At 51.7% G+C, this 20,505-nt stretch overlaps 1 protein-coding gene across 1 annotated transcript; it reads left to right on the forward strand.

Moving 5' to 3' along the window:
- Positions 1-1,778: 1,778 nt before the first annotated feature.
- MRPL48 (mitochondrial ribosomal protein L48) lies at positions 1,779-17,873 on the forward strand. The gene is made up of 8 exons (XM_030464859.1): positions 1,779-1,864; positions 4,390-4,442; positions 4,818-4,855; positions 8,015-8,100; positions 10,242-10,414; positions 12,313-12,415; positions 14,816-14,905; positions 17,605-17,873. The coding sequence occupies exons 1-8, from the start codon at positions 1,844-1,846 to the stop codon at positions 17,677-17,679; spliced, it is 639 nt and encodes a 212-aa protein (XP_030320719.1). The 5' UTR covers positions 1,779-1,843; the 3' UTR covers positions 17,680-17,873.
- The last annotated feature ends 2,632 nt before the right edge of the window (positions 17,874-20,505 follow it).

Raw genomic sequence — 20,505 nt, forward strand, 5'->3', positions numbered from 1 at the left:
AAGCAGGAAGGGGTTTGAGCCTGGGGATCCCTCCAGTTTCTCCTGAGGATGAGGTGGATGGGATGGAATCCTCTGTTTGCTCAATTCTGGCATCTCTCTTGTCCCTTCCTCCCCAAAGGAGGGTTCCAGGTGGGACCTCTTGACTCCTTTTCTCCTTTTGGAGGGCAAAATGTTCCTCAGAGCTGAGCAGTGTCCCTGGTTCTGCACCCCAGGCTCCAGCTGGAACTGTAACCCTGGAGTGGGATCAGTCCCAGCAGCAGCCACTGCCTGAGAAACTTGCTGTTCATTTCAGCAGTGCAGCTGCTTACAAGAGACTCAGCTGAAAGCAAAAGTCCAAGGCAGAAAATTCCCTTTATCCTGCCCCAAACCAGGACACAAGGAAAAAACCCAAGGATTTGGATGCCAAGCAGCCCTGGGGGTGAATCCATCCCTGAAGGGATGAAGGAATCCTCCTTGCTGTGACCCCAAGAACCACCTTACCCCAAAGATGCTCTAGAGTAGCCTTCAAATATTAAAGCCAGAATGGGGTGAAATGGGGTCTCAGTTTAACAAGGGGGTGTGAGAACCTCATCAGATCCCCAGCATTGGGTGATCTGAGGAGAAAGGGATCAGTTTTCCTGCTAGGATCCTATTATGGAGCTGAAATCCTTCCTGAAGGTGCCAGCCCTAAGGTTGGACTCACTTTTTCCTCTGCAATGCCCACCCCAACTCCCCTGCAATGGAAGCTGCTCCTCTTCTCCCTTTATAAACTCCCTTTCCAGGCTGTTGCTTTTCCTGAAGGAATTTCAGAAGTCCTTGGAGCACCAGGACAGTTCTGGTTCCTCAGAGCTGAGCAGTGTCCCTGGTTCTGCACCCCAGGCTCCAGCTGGAACTCTAACCATGGAGTGGGATCAGTCCCAGCAGCAGCCACTGCCTGAGAAACTTGCTGTTCATTTCAGCAGTGCAGCTGCTTACAAGAGACTCAGCTGGAAGCAAAAGAACAAGAAAATTCCCTTTATCCTGCCCCAAACCAGGACCCAGGGCTGGAGCTCCCTCCCCTCAGGGGTGTTTGGGGTCATGGAACAAGGGCTGGGGGTGAGCATGGGATTCAGAGTTCATCAAGGTGAGGCTCACTCCTCTTGGAATGGGGACTGCTGGTCTTAATCCAGCTGAAACTTCCATGGAATCCCTTGCCTGACAAAGGAATGAAACGAACCACACAAACCACCCAACCGTGGCAGGACCCAACCCGATCCCACCCCTCAGCCCCTGGCTCTGCCCCCTCAGCTCCCTCACACCTCTCAGGGCGCTTCCCTCAGGGGGGAGCAGAGCCCCTGCAAAGCCCCCGCTGCCCCCAGACCTCCCCCCCACCATCCAACTCCCACCAGGAGTTGGAAGAAGCCTCGGGAAGGGAACTCGTTCCCTTCCATCCCTCTCCCCATCCCCATTCCCGCCCAGCTCTGACATGGCGGCCGCACTCAAAATGGCCGCCGCGCCAGGCAGGCCACACTCAAGATGGCGGCATGATTGACGTAGCCGAGAGCCAATCAGCTTGCGAGGAGTCGGAGAGGAGGGCGGGGCTATCGCATAGCTCTGCGCACACAGCTCGGGGCCTCCGCGCTGCCGCGTCGCTGCCGTTCCGGGGAGTGGAAGGGACGCTGTGTCCGCCTCCCCCACCCCCCCCGCCTCGGGCCGTACCCTCCCCCCTTTCCTGCGGGAGAACGGGGGCTCTGGGACCACCGGGGGCGGGGAGAACCGCAAACAGTGTGCGTGGCTGCGTTTGGGCGGAACTGAGGAAGAGGAAGTTGTGGTGCTGGGGGGGAACGCTTTGAGTGACGGACACGGTTCCGTCCCGGGCGTAGGGATGAGCGCGACGCTGCCCAAGGTACCGCTGGGCCCAGATCGGTTCTGGCGGGACCGGGACCGGTACCGGGGAGGGACGGGAGAGGGGGTGGGGATAGGAAAGGCAGATCCGGGGCCGGGAGAAGAGGAAGGGGAACAGGCCCGGCTCTGGTACCGGGGGGAGGAGGGAGGGACCCAGCTCTGGTTCTGGTACCGCGGGGAGACACAGAGCTCCGGCCCTGGAACCGGGGGGGGGGGACACAGCCTCGGTTCGGGTACCGGATGGGGACACAGTCCCGGTTCTGGTACCGGGGGAGGGGACGACACACGACACAGCCCCATTCTGGTACCGGGGCGGACACAGCCTCGGTTCTGGTACCGACGGAGGTACCGAGGAAGTGGGCCGGGACAGGAGGGGCAGGTCTGGTATTGCTGCCGGGCAGTCAGGGGGGGATGGGCCAGGTTCGGTCTGGGAGGGGGGAATGGGCCAGGTTCGGTTCGGGGAGGGGGGAATGGGCCAGGTTCTGTCCCTACCATTTTTATTTTCGGAGGAAGGGTCTCGGGTCTGCCCCTGGTTCTGTCCTCAGCACCCCCCCCCGCCGAACCCGAACCCCCCCAACATCCCCCCCTGGTGCCAGAAGGTCCAAAAGAACCCCTGCCCTGTCCTTGCCTCCTCCCTCTTTCTCTGATTCCTTTTTGGGGACACGGGCAGTGTCACCTCCCCCTCCATCTGCTGCAGCTCCAGGGGTTCTGGTGCCACCAAGCAGGAAATTCCGTGGTTCTGGTGCCACCCAAAGCTCTTCCTGAAGGTTTTGTCTGGGGGGATGGGGCAGGATTTGGCCCAATTCATCTGCTGGGAGAAGCAGGAGGGGTTTGGTGGTTCTGCTGAAGGGATGAGAGGAGAAAGGATAAAGGATGAAAGGATGAAAGAGAGGGGAAGAGGGAATTCCAACATTTTGGATGCTGAAGCAAAGAATTCATAGAATTGTCTGGGTTGGAAGGGACCTCAGAGATCATCAAGTCCAACCCTTGATCCACTCCCCCCATGGTTCCCAGCCCATGGCACTCAGTGCCACATCCAGGCTCTTTGGAAATAGCTCCAGACACGGAGAATCCACCCCTTCCCTGGGCAGCCCATTCCAATGCCTGATCACCCTCTCCAGAAAGAAATTCTTTCCAATCTCCAACCTAAACCTCCCCTGGCACAACTGCAGACCATGGCCTCTTGTCTTGCTGAGAGTTGCCTGGGAAAAGAGACCAACCCCCCCCTGGCTCCAACCTCCTTTCAGGGAGTTGCAGAGAGTGATGAGCTCTCCCCTGAGCCTCCTCTTCTCCAGCCTCAACACCCCCAGCTCCCTCAGCCTCTCCTCACAGCATCGCTGCTGGATCCCTTCCCCAGCCCACTTGCCTCCTTTGGACCTGCTCCAGCACCTCAAGCTCCTTCCTGAGGGGCTGAGGGGCCCAGAACTGGACACAGGACTCAAGCTGTGGCCTCCCCAGAGCTGAGCACAGGGGCAGAATCCCTTCCCTGGACCTGCTGGCCACGCTCTTCCTCAGCCAGCCCAGGATGCCATTGGCCTTCTTGGCCACCTGGGCACACTGCTGCCTCCTCTTCAGCTTCCTGCCAATCTCAGCTCCCTTTCTGCCTGGCTGCTCTTGAGAGAGACCTGGGGATTGTGGGGTGATGGAAGGGCTGAGGCTGGAAGGGACCTGGGGGCTCCATCTGAGCCTCTCATCCAGCCCAGGATGCTCCAGTCATCCCCCAGCCTGGTCCTGAGCACCCCCAGAGAGGGGGCAGCCACACTCTGATCCCAAACTGGAGTCATTTTCCAGGTGCCCTCAGTTTTCAAGCTGATCACAGAGTCACAGAATGGCTGAGGGTGAGGAGAACCTCAGAGCTCCTCTACTCCAGCCTCCCTGCCATGCCCAGAGACACCTCAAGGATGCTCCAAGCCTCATCCAACCTGGTCCTGAACACCTCCAGGAAGGGGACATCCACAACTTCTCCGGGAAATCTGTCCCAGACTCTCACCACCTGAAGAATTTCTTCCTAAGATCCAGTCTGAACCTCTTCTCCTTCAGTTTGAAACCATTTCCCTTGCCCTGTCCCTGGACACTCTTAGGAAAATTCCCTCTCCATCCTTCCTGGAGGTTCCTTCAGGAATTGGGGGCAGCTCTAAGGTCCCCCTGGAGTCTCCTCCAGGCTGAACAATCCCATCTCCCTCAGCCTCTCCTCATGGCAGCCCCTGGATCATCTTTGTGGCCTCCTCTGGACTCATCCCAACAAATCTGTGTCCTTGGGGACACCAGAACTGGATGGAATATTTGAGGTGAAATCTCACAAGAGCAGAGAACCCCCTCAGAGTCATCCTCTTCCTCCCTCTTCCATCCCTTTCCCCTGTGCTGAGGTGACATTCCAGGCAGTGGAGCTGTTGGGAGGGGTTATTTCTCTGCTAATTACTGACACATTCATTAATGGCCCAGGAATTCTTGTCCTGATGGCTGCAGCCAGGGAAATGCTGGTGAAAATTCCCAGAAATTAAATGCCATTCCCTTTGCTCCTGGCAGGTTCTGAGCTTGAAGAAAGGAGCAGTGCTAAAGAGGGCCCTGGTGCTCAGCAGGTGAGTGCTCTGAAACCAAATCCAGCTAAAAAAACACCACAAAACCACCACAAAAACACCAAAAAAATGCACAAAGCATTAAAAACAGCATAAAAAAATTGGGAGCAATCTGAGCTGGACCTTCACTATGAAAACCACTCAGTGCTTTCTGCTCAGAAAACACACAGAGTTTGTTGTGGCCAAAAAAACTCCCTTTTTGCCAGGCAAAATCAGGTTTTTAATGGCCAGGTGACTTCCAGCTGATGTCTGGGAGCCTGGAGGGCTGTGGGATGGGGAGGAAATCTCCTTGCTGAGAGGATCTGGGTGTTTGGGGGACCTGGGGAGCTCCTTCCTTCAAGACCATTTGTCATTTATCTCTTATTTTATTTCCTCCAGCTTAGCAACACCCAGAGAAAATCTTCTGTGTGCTGCAGGTAAGGCCTCTGATCACCCCCTGGGAGGCTCCACTTGATTTACTCCAAAATAAATATCACAGCATTTCTGTCTCCCCTCTTTATTTTAATTTTTAGCCATTTTGGGGCTGCTTAAACAAACTCTTCCAATTCCCTCCCTTTATTCCCCACCCTCTTCTAGCAGGAGGAGCCTTTCTTGCTCCTGAGGCTCGACGAGCTGCTGGCCTCTCCATTGCCTCACACCAGAGTGAGCTCCTCTCTGTGGGTGTGTGTCCCACCTTTATTGGCCCCCTGGTAATAGGGGGCCTGCCCTAACCAGGCACAGGTGGACTCACACCCACTCTTTGGCAACTCGAGGCACCTGGATGTCTTGTTTCTCTACATTTCCCCCTTTTTCTTTTTCTTTCTTACAGGATTTAACCCTTTGTTATACAGCAAAGCTTTCCCAGTTTGCCCAAGCTTACAGGATTTTTACACATTTTTACAACACTGATTACACTTATAGCTTATGGGATTTAACCCTAGCTTCTCACACTGCTGCAGCCCAGGCAAACCCTTCAATGTCAGCCCAGGCACTTTTCACAAAGTCTCCGACTTGAGTTGTTCTTCTCCCTCCTGTATCTGCTCTTCTCTTGGCTTCCCTCTGCTCAGGGGTTTCTAAAGAGCTTGCTGGTTCCTCATGGGATTACAGGATTTAACCCTTCCTCATGGGATTCCATACACAGGTTTTAACCCTTCCTCATGGGATTCCATCCTCCTGGCTTCCCTCTGCCCAGGGGTTTCCAAAGAGAGAATCCTTATCTTGGCTTCCCTCTGCTCAGGGGTTTCCAAAGAGCTTGCTGGTTCCTCATGGGTTTCTGGTTCCTCGTGGGATTACACGGGATTTAACCCTTCCTCATGGGATTCCATCCTCCTGGCTTCCTTCTGCTCAGGGGTTTCTAAAGAGCTTGCTGGTTCCTCATGGGATTCCATACACAGGTTTTAACCCTTCCTCATGGGATTCCATCCTCCTGGCTTCCCTCTGCTCAGGGGTTTCCAAAGAGAGAATCCTTATCTTGGCTTCCCTCTGCTCAGGGGTTTCCAATCCAAAGAGCTTGCTGGTCATACCTTTCAGGGAGAGTGTTAGCCCAGGCACTTTTTCAAATCAGGGAGAATGTTCCTGTTGTCACCTCCTCACACTGCTGCTTCTTTAGATGTCTGTTGCCCGCATTCTCCACCAAAAGTAGCAGGAGGAGCCTTTCTTCCTCCTGAGGCTCGACAAGCTGCTGATCTCTCCATTGCCTCACACCAGAGTGAGCTTCTCTCTGTGGGTGTGAGTCCCACCTTTATTGGCCCCCTGGTAATAGGGGGCCTGCCCTAACCAGGCACAGGTGGACTCTCACCCACTCTTTGGCAACTCGAGGCACCTGGTTTATCTTGTTTCTCTACATTTCCCCTTTTTTTTTTTTACAACACTGATTACAGGATTTTTACAAACATTTTACACTTATAGCTTACGGGATTTAACCCTAGCTTACAAATACTTATCACAAAGTCTCTGCCTTTCCAACTTCAGTTGTTCTATTCCCTTCTGTATCTGCTCTTCTCTTGGCTTCCTTCTGCTCAGGGGTTTCCAAAGAGAGAATCCTTATCTTGGCTTCCCTCTGCTCAGGGGTTTCCAAAGAGAGAATCCTTATCTTGGCTTCCCTCTGCTCAGGGGTTTCCAAAGAGCTTGCTGGTTCCTCATGGGTTTCTGGTTCCTCGTGGGATTACACAGGATTTAACCCTTCCTCATGGGATTCCATCCTCCTGGCTTCCCTCTGCCCAGGGGTTTCCAAAGAGAGAATCCTTATCTTGGCTTCCCTCTGCTCAGGGGTTTCCAAAGAGCTTGCTGGTTCCTCATGGGATTACAGGATTTAACCCTTCCTCATGGGATTCCATCCTCCTGGCTTCCCTCTGCTCAGGGGTTTCCAAAGAGAGAATCCTTCTCTTGGCTTCCCTCTGCTCAGGGGTTTCCAATCCAAAGAGCTTGCTGGTCATACCTTTCAGGGAGAGTGTTAGCCCAGGCACTTTTTCAAATCAGGGAGAACGTTCCTGTTGCCAGCTCCTCACACTGCTGCTTCTTTATGTTGCCCACATTCTCCACCAAATGTAGCAGGAGGAGCCTTTCTTACTCCTGAGGCTCGACGAGCTGCTGGCTTCTCCATTGCCTCACACCAGAGTGAGCTCCTCTCTGTGGGTGTGTGTCCCACCTTTATTGGCCCCCTGGTAATAGGGGTCCTGCCCTAACCAGGCACAGGTGGACTCACACCCACTCTTTGGCAACTCGAGGCACCTGGTTTATCTTGTTTCTCTACACCCTCTTTTCTCTTTCCCTCTTTTTGGAGTGCTCTTTGCTGTGTTCATGCCCAGGACCTGGCTCAGACCCTCCCCAACAGCTCCCATTTCACCTTTTCTTGAGCTGCTGGAGTTTGCTGTCACAAATTAAAGCAGGATTGGAGTTGGGGGGGAAGGCAAAGAGCAACTTAAAGGCTGAAAACTTTGGGGTGCATTTTTTCTTTGCTGTTCCTGAGCTTTGTTTCAGCACAGGGAAGGTTCCTGAGGGTTTCATTTCACCCTGGAGAAAGGAGGAGAAATAAAACCACTTTAATTTGGCTTCCAGCACATGAATATTTGAACATTCTGTGTCAGAGGGGACAGATGGAACATTTCATCACCATCCACTGATCCTGACTCATGGCTTTTTTTTTTTTTTTAATTATTATTTGAGATGGTGGAGTCCCCATCCTTGGGGGTATTTAAAAGGTATTTAAAAACCTGGCCCTTATGGACATTAGTTTAGTAATTAAATTATGGTTTTGGTCACAAGTTGGAGCTTGGAGGTCTCTTCCAACCTAAGAAATCCTGGGGTTTTATGTAACTCACCTGGGAAATAAATAACTTTTAACTTATTTGTTAAATTTAACTTTTTTGTTTAACTTCTTTAACTTTTTAACTTATTTTAACTTATTTGTTGCCAGCTCTGAGCTGTTTCTGGGATGTCTGCATGGGGCAGAGAGCAGCCCAAACCTTCCCTCAAAAAAAAAAAAAAAAAAAGGACAAATCCTTGCCCCCCACGCTCCTTGTGTGATTTTGGGGCTCTCAAAGCACCTGGGGAGGTTTTAAGTGAAGGAAATTTCTTTGTTCTGCTTGGATTTGCAGGGAATGGACTCCTGAGTTGCCAGAGGCACTACAAATCCCATCCTGCCCATGGAATTGGGAGGTATAAATACCTGCTCCCAAAGGAGGTAGGCATAAGGACTCCTGTTCTGCTTGTTTCCCATCTTTTTTTTTCTTTTACAGCCTGCTTTAAATGTTAAATAGCTGATAAATCATATTAAAAATAATAATAATATCCTCTTTGCTGCTGCTTTTGCTGGAGAGTGTGATGCTGGAGAGATGGGCTGATCCCAATGGGATGAGATTCAAGACAAGAACCCCATGGGGAGCTGCAGGCTGGGCACAGAGTGGCAGAAAGGGAGCTGGGATTGCCAGGAAGCTGAAGAGGAGGCAGCAGTGTGGCCAGGTGGCCAAGAAGGCCAATGGCATCCTGGGCTGGCTGAGGAAGAGCGTGGCCAGCAGGTCCAGGGAAGGGATTCTGCCCCTGTGCTCAGCTCTGGGGAGGCCACAGCTTGAGTCCTGTGTCCAGTTCTGGGCCCCTCAGCCCCTCAGGAAGGAGCTTGAGGTGCTGGAGCAGGTCCAAAGGAGGCAAGTGGGCTGGTGAAGGGATCCAGCAGAGATGCTGTGAGGAGAGGCTGAGGGAGCTGGGGGTGTTGAGGCTGGAGAAGAGGAGGCTCAGGGGAGAGCTCATCACTCTCTGCAACTCCCTGAAAGGAGGTTGGAGCCAGGGGGGGTTGGTCTCTTTTCCCAGGCAACTCTCAGCAAGACAAGAGGCCATGGTCTCAAGTTGTGCCAGGGGAGGTTTAGGTTGGAGATTGGAAAGAATTTCTTTCTGGAGAGGGTGATCAGGCATTGGAATGGGCTGCCCAGGGAAGGGGTGGATTCTCCGTGTCTGGAGCTATTTCCAAAGAGCCTGGATGTGGCACTGAGTGCCATGGGCTGGGAACCACGGGGGGAGTGGATCAAGGGTTGGACTTGAGGATCTCTGAGGTCCCTTCCAACCCAGACAATTCTATGATGTCACCTGAAATACCCACAACACTGCATAAATTCTTTTTTTATCCAGGGTTTTCCTAAGGCATTGAGCACTTTAGGGAGGGAGGAATCTCTTCCCCAGGACTGGATTTTAACACCTGAGCTTCAAATCCCTGCAGAAGATTCTGAGCAGGCCCTAAATTTGCACTTTTTACATTCCCTGAAGTTTGGAAAGGTGACACTTTTTGTGGAAGGAAGGGAACAGAAACTCCTCTAGGCAGGAAGTGAAATAAAAAGCAGGATGTTTTCTGCTCCTGGGTTTCTCCTGGAAGAAATCCATCCTGGTGTGTCCCTGTTTCCTCTGATTTCTGTGGTCCTGCCATCCAAGAACTGAACTGAAAAACATCTGCTAAGGAAAAATTATCCCAGATTCAGTCAGGGAGAGAGCACAGCGGGGTTGGGTTCTGTTAAAGGTGGTTCAGGAGCATCCTGCCATGGTCTCTTAGGTGGCAAAAATGAGGTTTTTATTTTCTAACTATTTTATTTTTATTTATATAACTTTTTTTCTTTCCATTTCCAGTTTTCTCAGAGCAGTTATGCTTTTCTTTTTTGCTTTTTTCTTTGTTTTTTTATTCTTTTTTAACACAGGGTCCAAAGAAGAGGAGGGATAAAGTACAGATGAAAGAGATAAATGTGGGGACTGACCATGAGTATGGAGATCTCAACATCCAGATGACTTCCTATGAACTATTTTATTTTATATATCTGTTTTCATTTTCAGTTTTCTCAGAGTAGTTGTTTTTTTCCTTTTTTCTTTTTCTTTCTTTTTTCTTTTTTCTCTTTTTCTTTTTCCTTTTTTTTTCTTTTCTTTTTAACAAAGGGTCCAAAGAAGAAGAAGGATAAAGTACAAATGAAAGAGATAAATGTGGGGACTGACCATGAGTATGGAAACCTCAACATCCAGATGACTTCCTATGAACTATTTTATTATTATTATTTCTATAAAGGTTTTATTTCCAGTTTTCTCAGAGTAGTTATGTTTTTTTCCTTTTTCTTTTTTTTTTTTTTTTTTTTTTTTTTTTTTTTTTTCATTCTTTTTTAACAAAGGGTCCAAAGAAGAGGAAGGATAAAGTACAAATGAAAGAGATAAATGTGGGGACTGACCATGAGTATGGAAACCTCAACATCCAGATGATTCCTATGAACTATTTTATTTTTATTTATATAACTGTTTTATTTCCAGTTTTCTCAGAGCAGTTATGTTTTTTTTTTTCTTTTTTTTTTTTTAACAAAGGGTCCAAAGAAGAGGAAGGATAAAGTACAGATGAAAGAGATAAATGTGGGGACTGACCATGAGTATGGAGACGTCAACATCCAGATGACTTCCTATGACATGTGTCTGGTGGAGCAGTTTGCCAGCTACGTGCACAAACTCTGCAACAGCCTCTCCATCAGAGTCATTGAGAGGTAGGGGGGACACAGCTCTGAGTCTGGCATCCCTTGCACTCATGGGAATCCTAGAACAGCACCACAGACTTAGTTTGCTTGATAAAAACCTTTAAAATCACCAAAGTCCAACCCTGAACCCAACCCTGCCAAGGCCACCACTGCCCCATGGCCTCAGCACCACAGCTCCAGGGCTTGGAAATCCCTCCAGGGATGATGGGGACTCCACCACTGCCCTGGGCAGCCTGGGACAGGGAATGACAACTCTTTCCAGGGAGAAATTGTTCCCAATATCCAACCTAAACCTCCCCTGGTGACACTTGAGGCCATTTCCTTTTGTTCTGTCACTTGTTCCTTGGGAAAAGAAACCAACCCCTCCTGGCTCCAACCTCCTCTCAGGGAGTTGTAGAGATCCAGAAGGTCCCTTTTGGGGAAGAAATTGTCTCTAATATCCAAGCTAAACCTCTCCTGGCACAACCTAAGGCCATTTCCTCTTGTTCTGTCACTTGTTCCTTGGGAGCAGAGCCCAACCCCTCCTCACTCCAACCTCCTCTCAGGGAGTTGCAGAGATCCAGAAGTTCTCCCCTCCTCCTCCTTTTCTCCAGGCTGAACACCCCCAGCTCCCTCAGCTGCTCCTGCTCAGATTTCTGCTCCAGACCCTTCCCCAGCTCCATTCCCCTTCTCTGGACACACTCCAGCCCCTCAATGTTTTTGCTACCTCGCAGACATGAGCACAATCTGTTCTCTCTGATGTGCTTACTTGTAAATCCAAATCTTCTGTAATTTGCTGGGTACTCTCTCTTGGTGTGCCTGCTTTGGAAGCTTTAATCAGATCAGGATGGCTGAAATGGAGCTGTTCAGGCACTGACTGAACAGATCAGAGAATCTCAGACTGGTTTGGGTTGGAAGGGACCCAAAAGCTCCTCCAGTCCCAACCCCTGGATGTGCAGGGACCCCTCCCACAGCCCAGGTTGCTCCAAGCCCCATCCAACCTGGGCTGAGACACTGCCAGGGATGGGGCAGCCACAGCTTCCTTGGGCAACCTGGCACAGGGGCTCAGCACCCTCACCCCAAACAATTTCTCCCTCCCCAAGATCTCCTCTCCATCTCCCCTCTTGCAGCTGGAAACCCTTCCCCCTCATCCCATCCCTCCAGGCCCTTGTCCAAAGTCCCTCCCCAGCTTTCCTGGAGCCCCTTCAGGATTTGCTGCTCCAAGGGCTCCCCAGAACCTTCTCTGCCCTCTCCCCTCTCCTCTCTCCCATCTTCTCTTTCTCTTTCTCCTCCAGACTGAACACCCCCAACTCTCTCAACCTGTTCCAGGCTCTCCCCACCCTCAAATTCAAGAATTTCTTCCCTATCTCCAACCTCAATCTCCCCTTCCTCTCCAACTTTTAACCCATTTCCCTTCTCCTCTCCCTACCCCCTCGTGTCCCAAGCCCTCCCCAAACTTTCTTGTAGGCTTCTGCTCCATCACCAACCAAAGTCCTTCTCCTAAGGGCTCTCCATGATCTTTTCTCCTCCCAACCTGTATTCCTGATGTCTTTTGAGGAGTGGTGTGTTGCAGCAGTGGCTTTTAGCTCTGTTCCTGAGGAACAGATTATGCAGTAAACCAGAACTGTTGCTCTCTGGCTCTCCTTCAACTACAAAGAAGAGAAAACCTCTCTTTTTCAGGCTGCTGTTTGTAGCTGAAACAGTTTTTTTTTCCTGGCAGTAGCTCTGCAAGCCTCTCCCTTATCTCTTTCCACTAAAACACTCAGCTCCTGCCAGCACTAGATTTGCCAGATACATTGTTTGCATAATTAAATTCTCATAAAATTAATCTCCCTCCCCCTTCTCTGCTGCTGGAGGTTGATTCATTCCCTCTAAAGCAGTGCAGATCTCTCCTCCCTCTCCTGAGCTCTGCTCTGCTCTTCCTGCAGCTATGCCATGCCCACCAAAACCAATGAAGTGCTCTACTTGGAAGAGAAAGGTTCCAAAATGCAGCTGGATGCCGTCCTTACCACCCACCAGAGGGTTGTCCAGGTAGGAACTGGGCTTTGCTGGGATTCCTGGTGGGGATTGGGCAGCAGGTCCTGGCAGGGGCTCTCAAAACCTCTTAACAATGGGACTTGAGTCTCCTCAATGAACAAAAAGTGTAAATAGGAGCCCAAAAAGTTTAATTTCATTGCTTGCTAAAGGTGTTGAAGCAGAGGAGGGGCTCCTGGGTTCTGTGTTTCAGCCAGAAGATTTATGATCTGTTTTGTGCAGGATGTAGAATATCTGGAGGATATTTATTTTATCCAGAATGCAGTGGAAAAAACAGCTTTAAGGATGAATTGACTTATCTTTAAGGTTGGAAGGGACCTCAGGGCAAGGCCACCCAGAGCAGGATGGTGTCCAGGGGGGTTTGGGATGTCTCAGGAGAGAATTCCCCCAGAGATGGAGATTCCACCACCTCTTTGAGCAGCCTGGGCCACCCTTAAAGTAAAGAAATTCCTCCTGATGTTCAAAAGGAACTCCTTGTGCTCAAGTTTGTGCCTCTTAACTCTTGTCCTGCCACTGGGCACCACAAAAAAAGACTGATCCCATCCTCCTGGTAACCCCCCTGTCAATATTTATCAGCAGTGCTAAATCCCCCCTCAATTTTTTCCTCTCCAAACTAAAAAGCCCCCAAACCCCTCAGTTTTTCCTCAAAGGAAAATGTTTGGACAAATTCAGTGCAATTTAAAACTGGTTTCAATGTCATTGCCAGGAGTTCAGTGGACACCTGGCTGAGATGAAGAGGGATTTATTTCTCCTCAGTGAAACCTTTTCCTAGTTTTTTCCCTTGCTGTTTGGGAAGCTAAACCTCTGCTGAATCACCTTTTAAACCTGGAGGGAGAGGTTTGGGTTTTTTTCCCTAGGTGTGTGGCTACCACTGGGGCTTGCATTACTCTTTGTAGTAGATTCCTACCAAAATTAAAAGCTCCATCCATGAGGAAATCACTTTGCAAGCAGGGATGGGGAGCAAAACATTCACAGAGAAGACCCAAAAATGGGAGGTTTGGGCTGTGCTGGTGGGGAGAGAGGTGTGAGCAGGGGAACAAGTCAGGAAATCAGAGAATCCTGGAATAATTTGGGTTGGAAGGGACCTCTAAAGCTCAGGCAGTCCAAACCCCTGCAGTAAATCAGATTGCTGAGTCCATTTGGTGTGGGCAAGAGATCAGACCCAGCCAGCACGGGGTGAGGAAGGGCAGGTCCTGTCTGACCAACCTGAGCTCCTTTTATCATCAGGGGACTGCCTGGGGATGAGGGGAAGGCTGTGGATGTGGTCTGCCTGGACTTCAGCAAGGCCTTTGACACCGTCTCCCCCAGGATTCTCCTGAAAAAGCTGTCAGCCCATGGATCAGCCAGGAGCACTCTGTGCTGGGTTAGGAACTGGCTGGAGGGCCGGGCCCAGAGAGTGGTGCTGAACGGGGCTGCATCAAAATGGCGGCCGGTCACTAGTGGTGTCCCCCAGGGATCAGTGTTGGGCCCAGTGCTGTTTAATATCTTGAGTGAGGATTTAGAGGAGGGGATTGAGTCCATCATCAGCAAATTCACAGATGACCCCAAGCTGGGGGGGAGTGTGGATCAGCTGGAAGGCAGGAGGGCTCTGCAGAGGGACCTGGACAGACTGGAGAGTTGGGATGATCCCAGTGGGATGAGGTTCAAGACAAGAACCCCCTGGGGAGCTCCAGGCTGGGCACAGAGTGGCAGAAAGGGAGCTGGGATTGGCAGGAAGCTGAAGAGGAGGCAGCAGTGTGCCCAGGTGGGCAAGAAGGCCAATGGCATCCTGGGCTGGCTGAGGAAGAGCGTGGCCAGCAGGTCCAGGGAAGGGATTCTGCCCCTGTGCTCAGCTCTGGGGAGGCCACAGCTTGAGTCCTGTGTCCAGTTCTGGGCCCCTCAGCCCCTCAGGAAGGAGCTTGAGGTGCTGGAGCAGGTCCAAAGGAGGCAAGTGGGCTGGTGAAGGGATCCAGCAGAGATGCTGTGAGGAGAGGCTGAGGGAGCTGGGGGTGTTGAGGCTGGAGAAGAGGAGGCTCAGGGGAGAGCTCATCACTCTCTGCAACTCCCTGAAAGGAGGTTGGAGCCAGGGGGGGGTTGGTCTCTTTTCCCAGGCAACTCTCAGCAAGACAAGAGGCCATGGTCTGCAGTTGTGCCAGGGGAGGTTTAGGTTGGAGATTGGAAAGAATTTCTTTCTGGAGAGGGTGATCAGGCATTGGAATGGGCTGCCCAGGGAAGGGGTGGATTCTCCGTGTCTGGAGCTCTTTCCAAAGAGCCTGGATGTGGCACTGAGTGCCATGGGCTGGGAACCACGGGGGGAGTGGATCAAGGGTTGGACTTGATGATCTCTGAGCTCCCTTCCAACCCAGACAATTCTATGATTCTATGAATTCTGTCCCTGTTTTGATTTTTTTCTTTCAGATCACTGGTTTGAGCTCAACATTTGCTCCCATCCTTCTGGAAATTATTCAGAGTAATCAGCCTGAGGGGGTCCATCTCTTAATGAAAGAGGTAGGTTTGGTTTTCCCCATCCCTTCTCATTTCCAAAGCAGTTGTGATGCTGTGGAATGGAATTTGCTGTGGAAATACAAACCTGGTCCTGAGGCTGCTGTCTGCTGGAGACTCAGGGATTCCCCAGGATCTCCCAGAACTCCATCAAACCCTCATTATCTTTAATTCTTTTATTATATCTTTAATTCACTCCATTTTCCATTTGGCCTCCTACAATTAGTGCCACAGAAGTTCCCTTCTCAGCCAATCCAGGAGATCAGGAGACAAAAGTTTTCCATGAAAACATTTTTATTATGTTTCTAATTTGTTTATCAAGATGGATTCTCAGCTATTTATATTTTTATTTTGCAAATTCCTTTTTCCTTTGCTGCTGCAGATTCCCTGCATGTAGAGGGCAAAGTTTTCCTTCAACTGCACTTCACCACCTCCTCTCTGGGAGTCTCCAGGAACTTTATGGAGCAGTTGGAGAGACTGAAACCCAAATTCTCTGCCCTGTTTTGATGGAATTTTCTCTGGGAGAGATTCAGGGTTTGTTTTTTTTCAGAAAGCCCCAACAGTTTTCTCAGCACTGAGGAGTCCAGGACAGAGCTCCACTCCCTGGCTGACCACACATAATGAGATATTTAAAATTCTCTCACTTTACAGTCAGATAAAACAGTCCCAGGAGGCCCTTGTTATATAGAAAGATTTTCTTGTAGCTGGAAGGGGGAAGCAGCACAGTAAAAATTCAAACATGAGAGAGCACTCAGCTTCCTGAGAGGCCTTTGAAAAATGTTATCTCCAGCTCTGCAAAACCAGAAGGAAATGGGAGAAAGTCTCCTGAGCCCAGTAACCTCTGTTTTGGTCACAATCCTGTCTTCTTGGGGGTTTTTGTGGGTTTTTTAATTTATTTTTTTGGCTTTTTCTGGAGGGAGAGCTGTGCCCTTGTGCCATTTGCAAAGCCATTGCCATCTGGAGAGAGACCCAAGATGGAAAGCCCAACAAGGAGTCCAGGAGAGATAGGAAAGCTTTGGGATGGTACTAAAAAGTCCTGGAGCAAGCAGCAAATCTCCCCCAGCAAGATCACAAAATGTTTTGGGGCTGGAAGAGATGCCACAAGAGTGGGTAGCACCAGATCTGAGGGTGTCCAGTTGATTTCTCGACCACAACCCCACTGCTCACTCCTCCAAAAGGAGGCAGCCAGGTGACAGGAACCTGCAAAGCTGAATTTTAGAGTTTCTGGGCTGACCCAGAGTGTCTGAGAGTGGATGGAAGAGCTCAGAGCTCTGCCACAGGCAGAGGATCCCACCCCCCAGGGCCTTTCCATGGGGGTCCCCCACTCCCTGAGGTCACTGTTCCATGGACCAGGGTTCCATGCTCCATAGAATCACAGAATCCTAGAATTGTCTGGGTTGGAAGGGAGCTCAGAGATCATCAAGTCCAACCCTTGATCCACTCCCCCCGTGGTTCCCAGCCCATGGCACTCAGTGCCACATCCAGGCTCTTTGGAAATAGCTCCAGACACGGAGAATCCACCCCTTCCCTGGGCAGCCCATTCCAATGCCTGATCACCCTCTCCAGAAAGAAATTCTTTCCAATCTCCAACCTAAACCTCCCCTGGCACAACTTGAGACCATGGCCTCTTGTCTTGCTGAGAGTTGCCTGGGAAGAGACCAACCCCCTCCTGGCTCCAACCTCCTTTCAGGGAGTTGCAGAGAGTGATGAGCTCTCCCCTGAGCCTCCTCTTCTCCAGCCTCAACACCCCCAGCTCCCTCAGCCTCTCCTCACAGCATCTCTGCTGGATCCCTTCCCCAGCCCACTTGCCTCCTTTGGACCTGCTCCAGCACCTCAAGCTCCTTCCTGAGGGGCTGAGGGGCCCAGAACTGGACACAGGACTCAAGCTGTGGCCTCCCCAGAGCTGAGCACAGGGGCAGAATCCCTTCCCTGGACCTGCTGGCCACGCTCTTCCTCAGCCAGCCCAGGATGCCATTGGCCTTCTTGCCCACCTGGCCACACTGCTGCCTCCTCTTCAGCTTCCTGCCAATCCCAGCTCCCTTTCTGCCACTCTGTGCCCAGCCTGGAGCTCCCCATGGGGTTCTTGTCTTGAACCTCATCCCACTGGGATCAGCCCAACTCTCCAGTCTCTCCAGGTCCCTCTGCAGAGCCCTCCTGCCTTCCAGCTGATCCACACTCCCCCCAGCTTGGGGTCATCTGGGAATTTGCTGATGATGGACTCAATCCCCTCATCTAAATCCTCCCTCAAGATATTAAACAGCACTGGGCCCAACACTGATCCCTGGGGGACACCACTAGTGACCGGCCGCCATTTGGATGCAGCCCCGTTCAGCACCACTCTCTGGGCCCGGCTCATGGATGATGGAATCCAGAGGGTCCTCAGCATCCTCAGCTCCAGCTTCTTCCAACCTGGAATGGTTCCTGGCATGGCCATCCTGTGGGGAGGGGGAGAGGGAAGTGTGGGATGAATCCAGAGAAGGTCCAGGATGCTGAGTGGGTTGGAGCAGCTCTCGAGTGAGGACACAGAGAGTTGGGGGTGTTCAGTCTGGAGAGAAGGCTCCAACCATCTTTTTTCTCCTCTGAGGGGATTCTCTGTGGCAGGTTGGACTTCCCCTGGATTTCAAGACATGCTTGAGGTGATTCTGATTTCCTTGGGTTGTTTTTTTTTTTTTTATTTATTGCTTTCTCTCCTCCTCTCTCCCCAGCACACAGAAGCTGACTTCAAGAGCAGATTAAAGTCTCGACCAGAACTGGAAGAGCTTCTGGCACAGATGAGCTGAGCAGAGGAGCTTTCCAGACATTTCTCAGCCACCCCTGCAAGATGAAGGCTTCTGCTTCTTTGCTGGTAAAGCCTCCAGGAGGTGACTTCAGGAGCACTGCACTGATAATGGGACAAAGGGGGAGAAATTCCCACTCTTGTCAAGCACCAGGGCTTAATAAAGACAAATCATGGAATTCTTTTGGTTGGGAAAGATTTTTAAAATCCACTCCAAGCATTAACCCAGCACTGCAAAGAGCACCAGGGCCTCAGCACCACACACACAGGGTCTGAATCCCCCCAGGGATGGGCCCTGGGCAGCCTGGGCCAGGGAATGACATCTCTTGGAGGGAAAAATTCTTCCCAATGTTCAACCTAAAACTGGAATCATGGAATGGTTTGGGTTGGAAGGAACCCAGAAGCTCCTCCAGTTCCAACCCCTGGATGTGCAGGGACCCCTCCCACAGCCCAGGTTGCTCCAAGCCCCATCCAACCTGGGCTGAGACACTGCCAGGGATGGGGCAGCCACAGCTTCCTTGGGCAACCTGGCACAGGAGCTCAGCACCCTCAAATTCATGAATTTCTTCCTAAAATGCCATCTCAATCTCCCCTCTTGCAGCTGGAAACCCTTCCCCCTCATCCCATCCCTCCAGGCTCTTGTCCCAAGTCCCTCCCCAGCTTTCCTGGAGCCCCTTCAGGCACTGGAAGATGCTCCAAGGGCTCCCCACAACCTTCACGTTCACCTTCTCCTTCTCCTCCTTCCCTTTCCCCTCCCCAACTCACCTTATCTCTTCTCTTCCTCTTCCTCTTCTCCAGACTGAACACCCCCAACTCTCTCAACCTGTTCCAGGCTCTCCCCACCCTCAAATTCCAGAATTTCTTCCCCATCTCCAACCTCAATCTCCCCTTTCTCTCCAACTTGTAACCCATTTCCCTTCTCCTCTCCCTACCCCCCCGTGTCCAAAGCCCTCCCCCAGCTTTCTTGGAGCCCCTTCAGATATTGGAAGGTTGCTCTGAGCTCCCCTGGGAGCCTCCTCTTCTCAAGGCTGAACAACCCCAATCCCTCAGCCTGGCTTCCCAGGGAGCTGCTCAGCCCTCTGAGCATTTCAGTGCCTCCTCTGGACACCTTCCAGGAGCTCTGTGTCCTTCTGATGCTGGGGACTCCACAACTGGACACAGGACTCCAGGTGGGGTCTCAGCAGAGCAGAGCAGAGCAGAGGGGGAGAATCCCCTCCCTCAATGCTCTCTGGGCTTCTGCTGATGCCCCCAGGACCTGGGGGGGTTCTGGGCTCAGCTTCAGCTTCTGCTCCACCACCCCCTGCAGGACCCCAACTCATCCCAGCACCACCCCTTCCAAGCTCCAGTTTGTCCCAGATAGAGACAACCACCCAGGGTGACGACCACCAGCACCAGCAACACCACCAGCAGCAGCATCACCAACAACACCATTACCACCATCGAAATCCTCACTACCAACACCACCACCACCACCAACACCACCATCATCACCATCACCAACACATCACCTCAATCATCACCATGACCCCCAGTATCATCACCACCAGCACCATTACCACCAAAAACATCACCACCACCACCATCACCACCACCACCACCATCACCAACAACTCCCTCAGCACCAAAAACATCGCCAACATCATCACCATCACCACCACCTTTATTCCCTCACCAACATCTCATGGGATTCACCACCCCCTCCAGCCCCTCCCCCAGGCCAATCCTGACACAGCTCCTGGGACTTTCAATCCCCAGTGGGTGTTGGGTGGGTTTGGTTCCTGCTGGTGCCCCCCTTGCCCAGTTCCTTGGCTCGGTTCTGTTGGGCCATGCAGTCCCCAAAGGCCCTGAGGTGGTTCTGGCACTGCCTCCAGTCCCTCTTCTCAGCCATGCAGAACTGCAGCTCCTGGTGCTGCTCCCTGCAGCCTGACTGGGAGATGATGGAATCCAGAGGGTCCTCAGCATCCTCAGCTCCAGCTTCTGCCAACCTGGAATGGTTCCTGGCATGGCCTGGCCTGGCCATCCTGTGAGGAGGGAGAGAGGGAAGTGTGGGATGTGTCCAGAGAAGGTCCAGGAGGATGCTGAGAGGGTTGGAGCAGCTCTGGAGTGAGGACACTGAGAGAGTTGGGGGTGTTCAGTCTGGAGAGGAGAAGGCTCCAAGGAGAGCTCAGAGCAACCTTCAGAGATCTGAAGGGGCTCCAAGAAAGCTGGGGAGGGACTTGTGAGGATGTCAGGGAGGGATAGGACATGGGGAATGGATTCAAAGTGGAGGAGGGGAGATTGAGGTTGGAAGTTAGGAAGAAGTTCTTCACCAGGAGGGTGGGGAGAGCCTGGCACAGGTTGTCCAGAGAGGTGGTGGAAGATTCCTCATCCCTGGCAGTGTCTCAGCCCAGGTTGGATGGGGCTTGGAGCAACCTGGGCTGTGGGAGGGGTCCCTGCACATCCAGGGGTTGGGACTGGAGGAGCTGGAAGGTCCCTTCCAACCCTGAAAATCCTGTAATTCTGTTGTGTGGTAAAAGGAACCTCCAGAGAAACTTGGGGGGCTTTTTAAGAGCCCACTTTGGGGTCTTATCCCCCCTGATTCTATGAAGAAAGCTGGGGGAGGGCTTTGGACACAGAGAGGGTAGGGAGAGGAGAAGGGAACTGGGTTAAAAGTTGGAGAGAAAGGGGAGATTGAGGTTGGAGATGGGGAAGAAATTCTGGAATTTGAGGGTGGGGAGAGCCTGGAACAGGTTGAGAGAGTTGGGGGTGTTCAGCCTGGAGGAGAGGAAGAAGAAGGGGAGAGGAAGGGAGAGGAAGGGAGAGGAAGGGAGAGGAAGGGAGAGGAAGGGAG

This window comes from Calypte anna, chromosome 1 (assembly GCF_003957555.1).
Source record: "Calypte anna isolate BGI_N300 chromosome 1, bCalAnn1_v1.p, whole genome shotgun sequence".
Taxonomy (NCBI): Eukaryota; Metazoa; Chordata; class Aves; order Apodiformes; family Trochilidae; genus Calypte; species Calypte anna.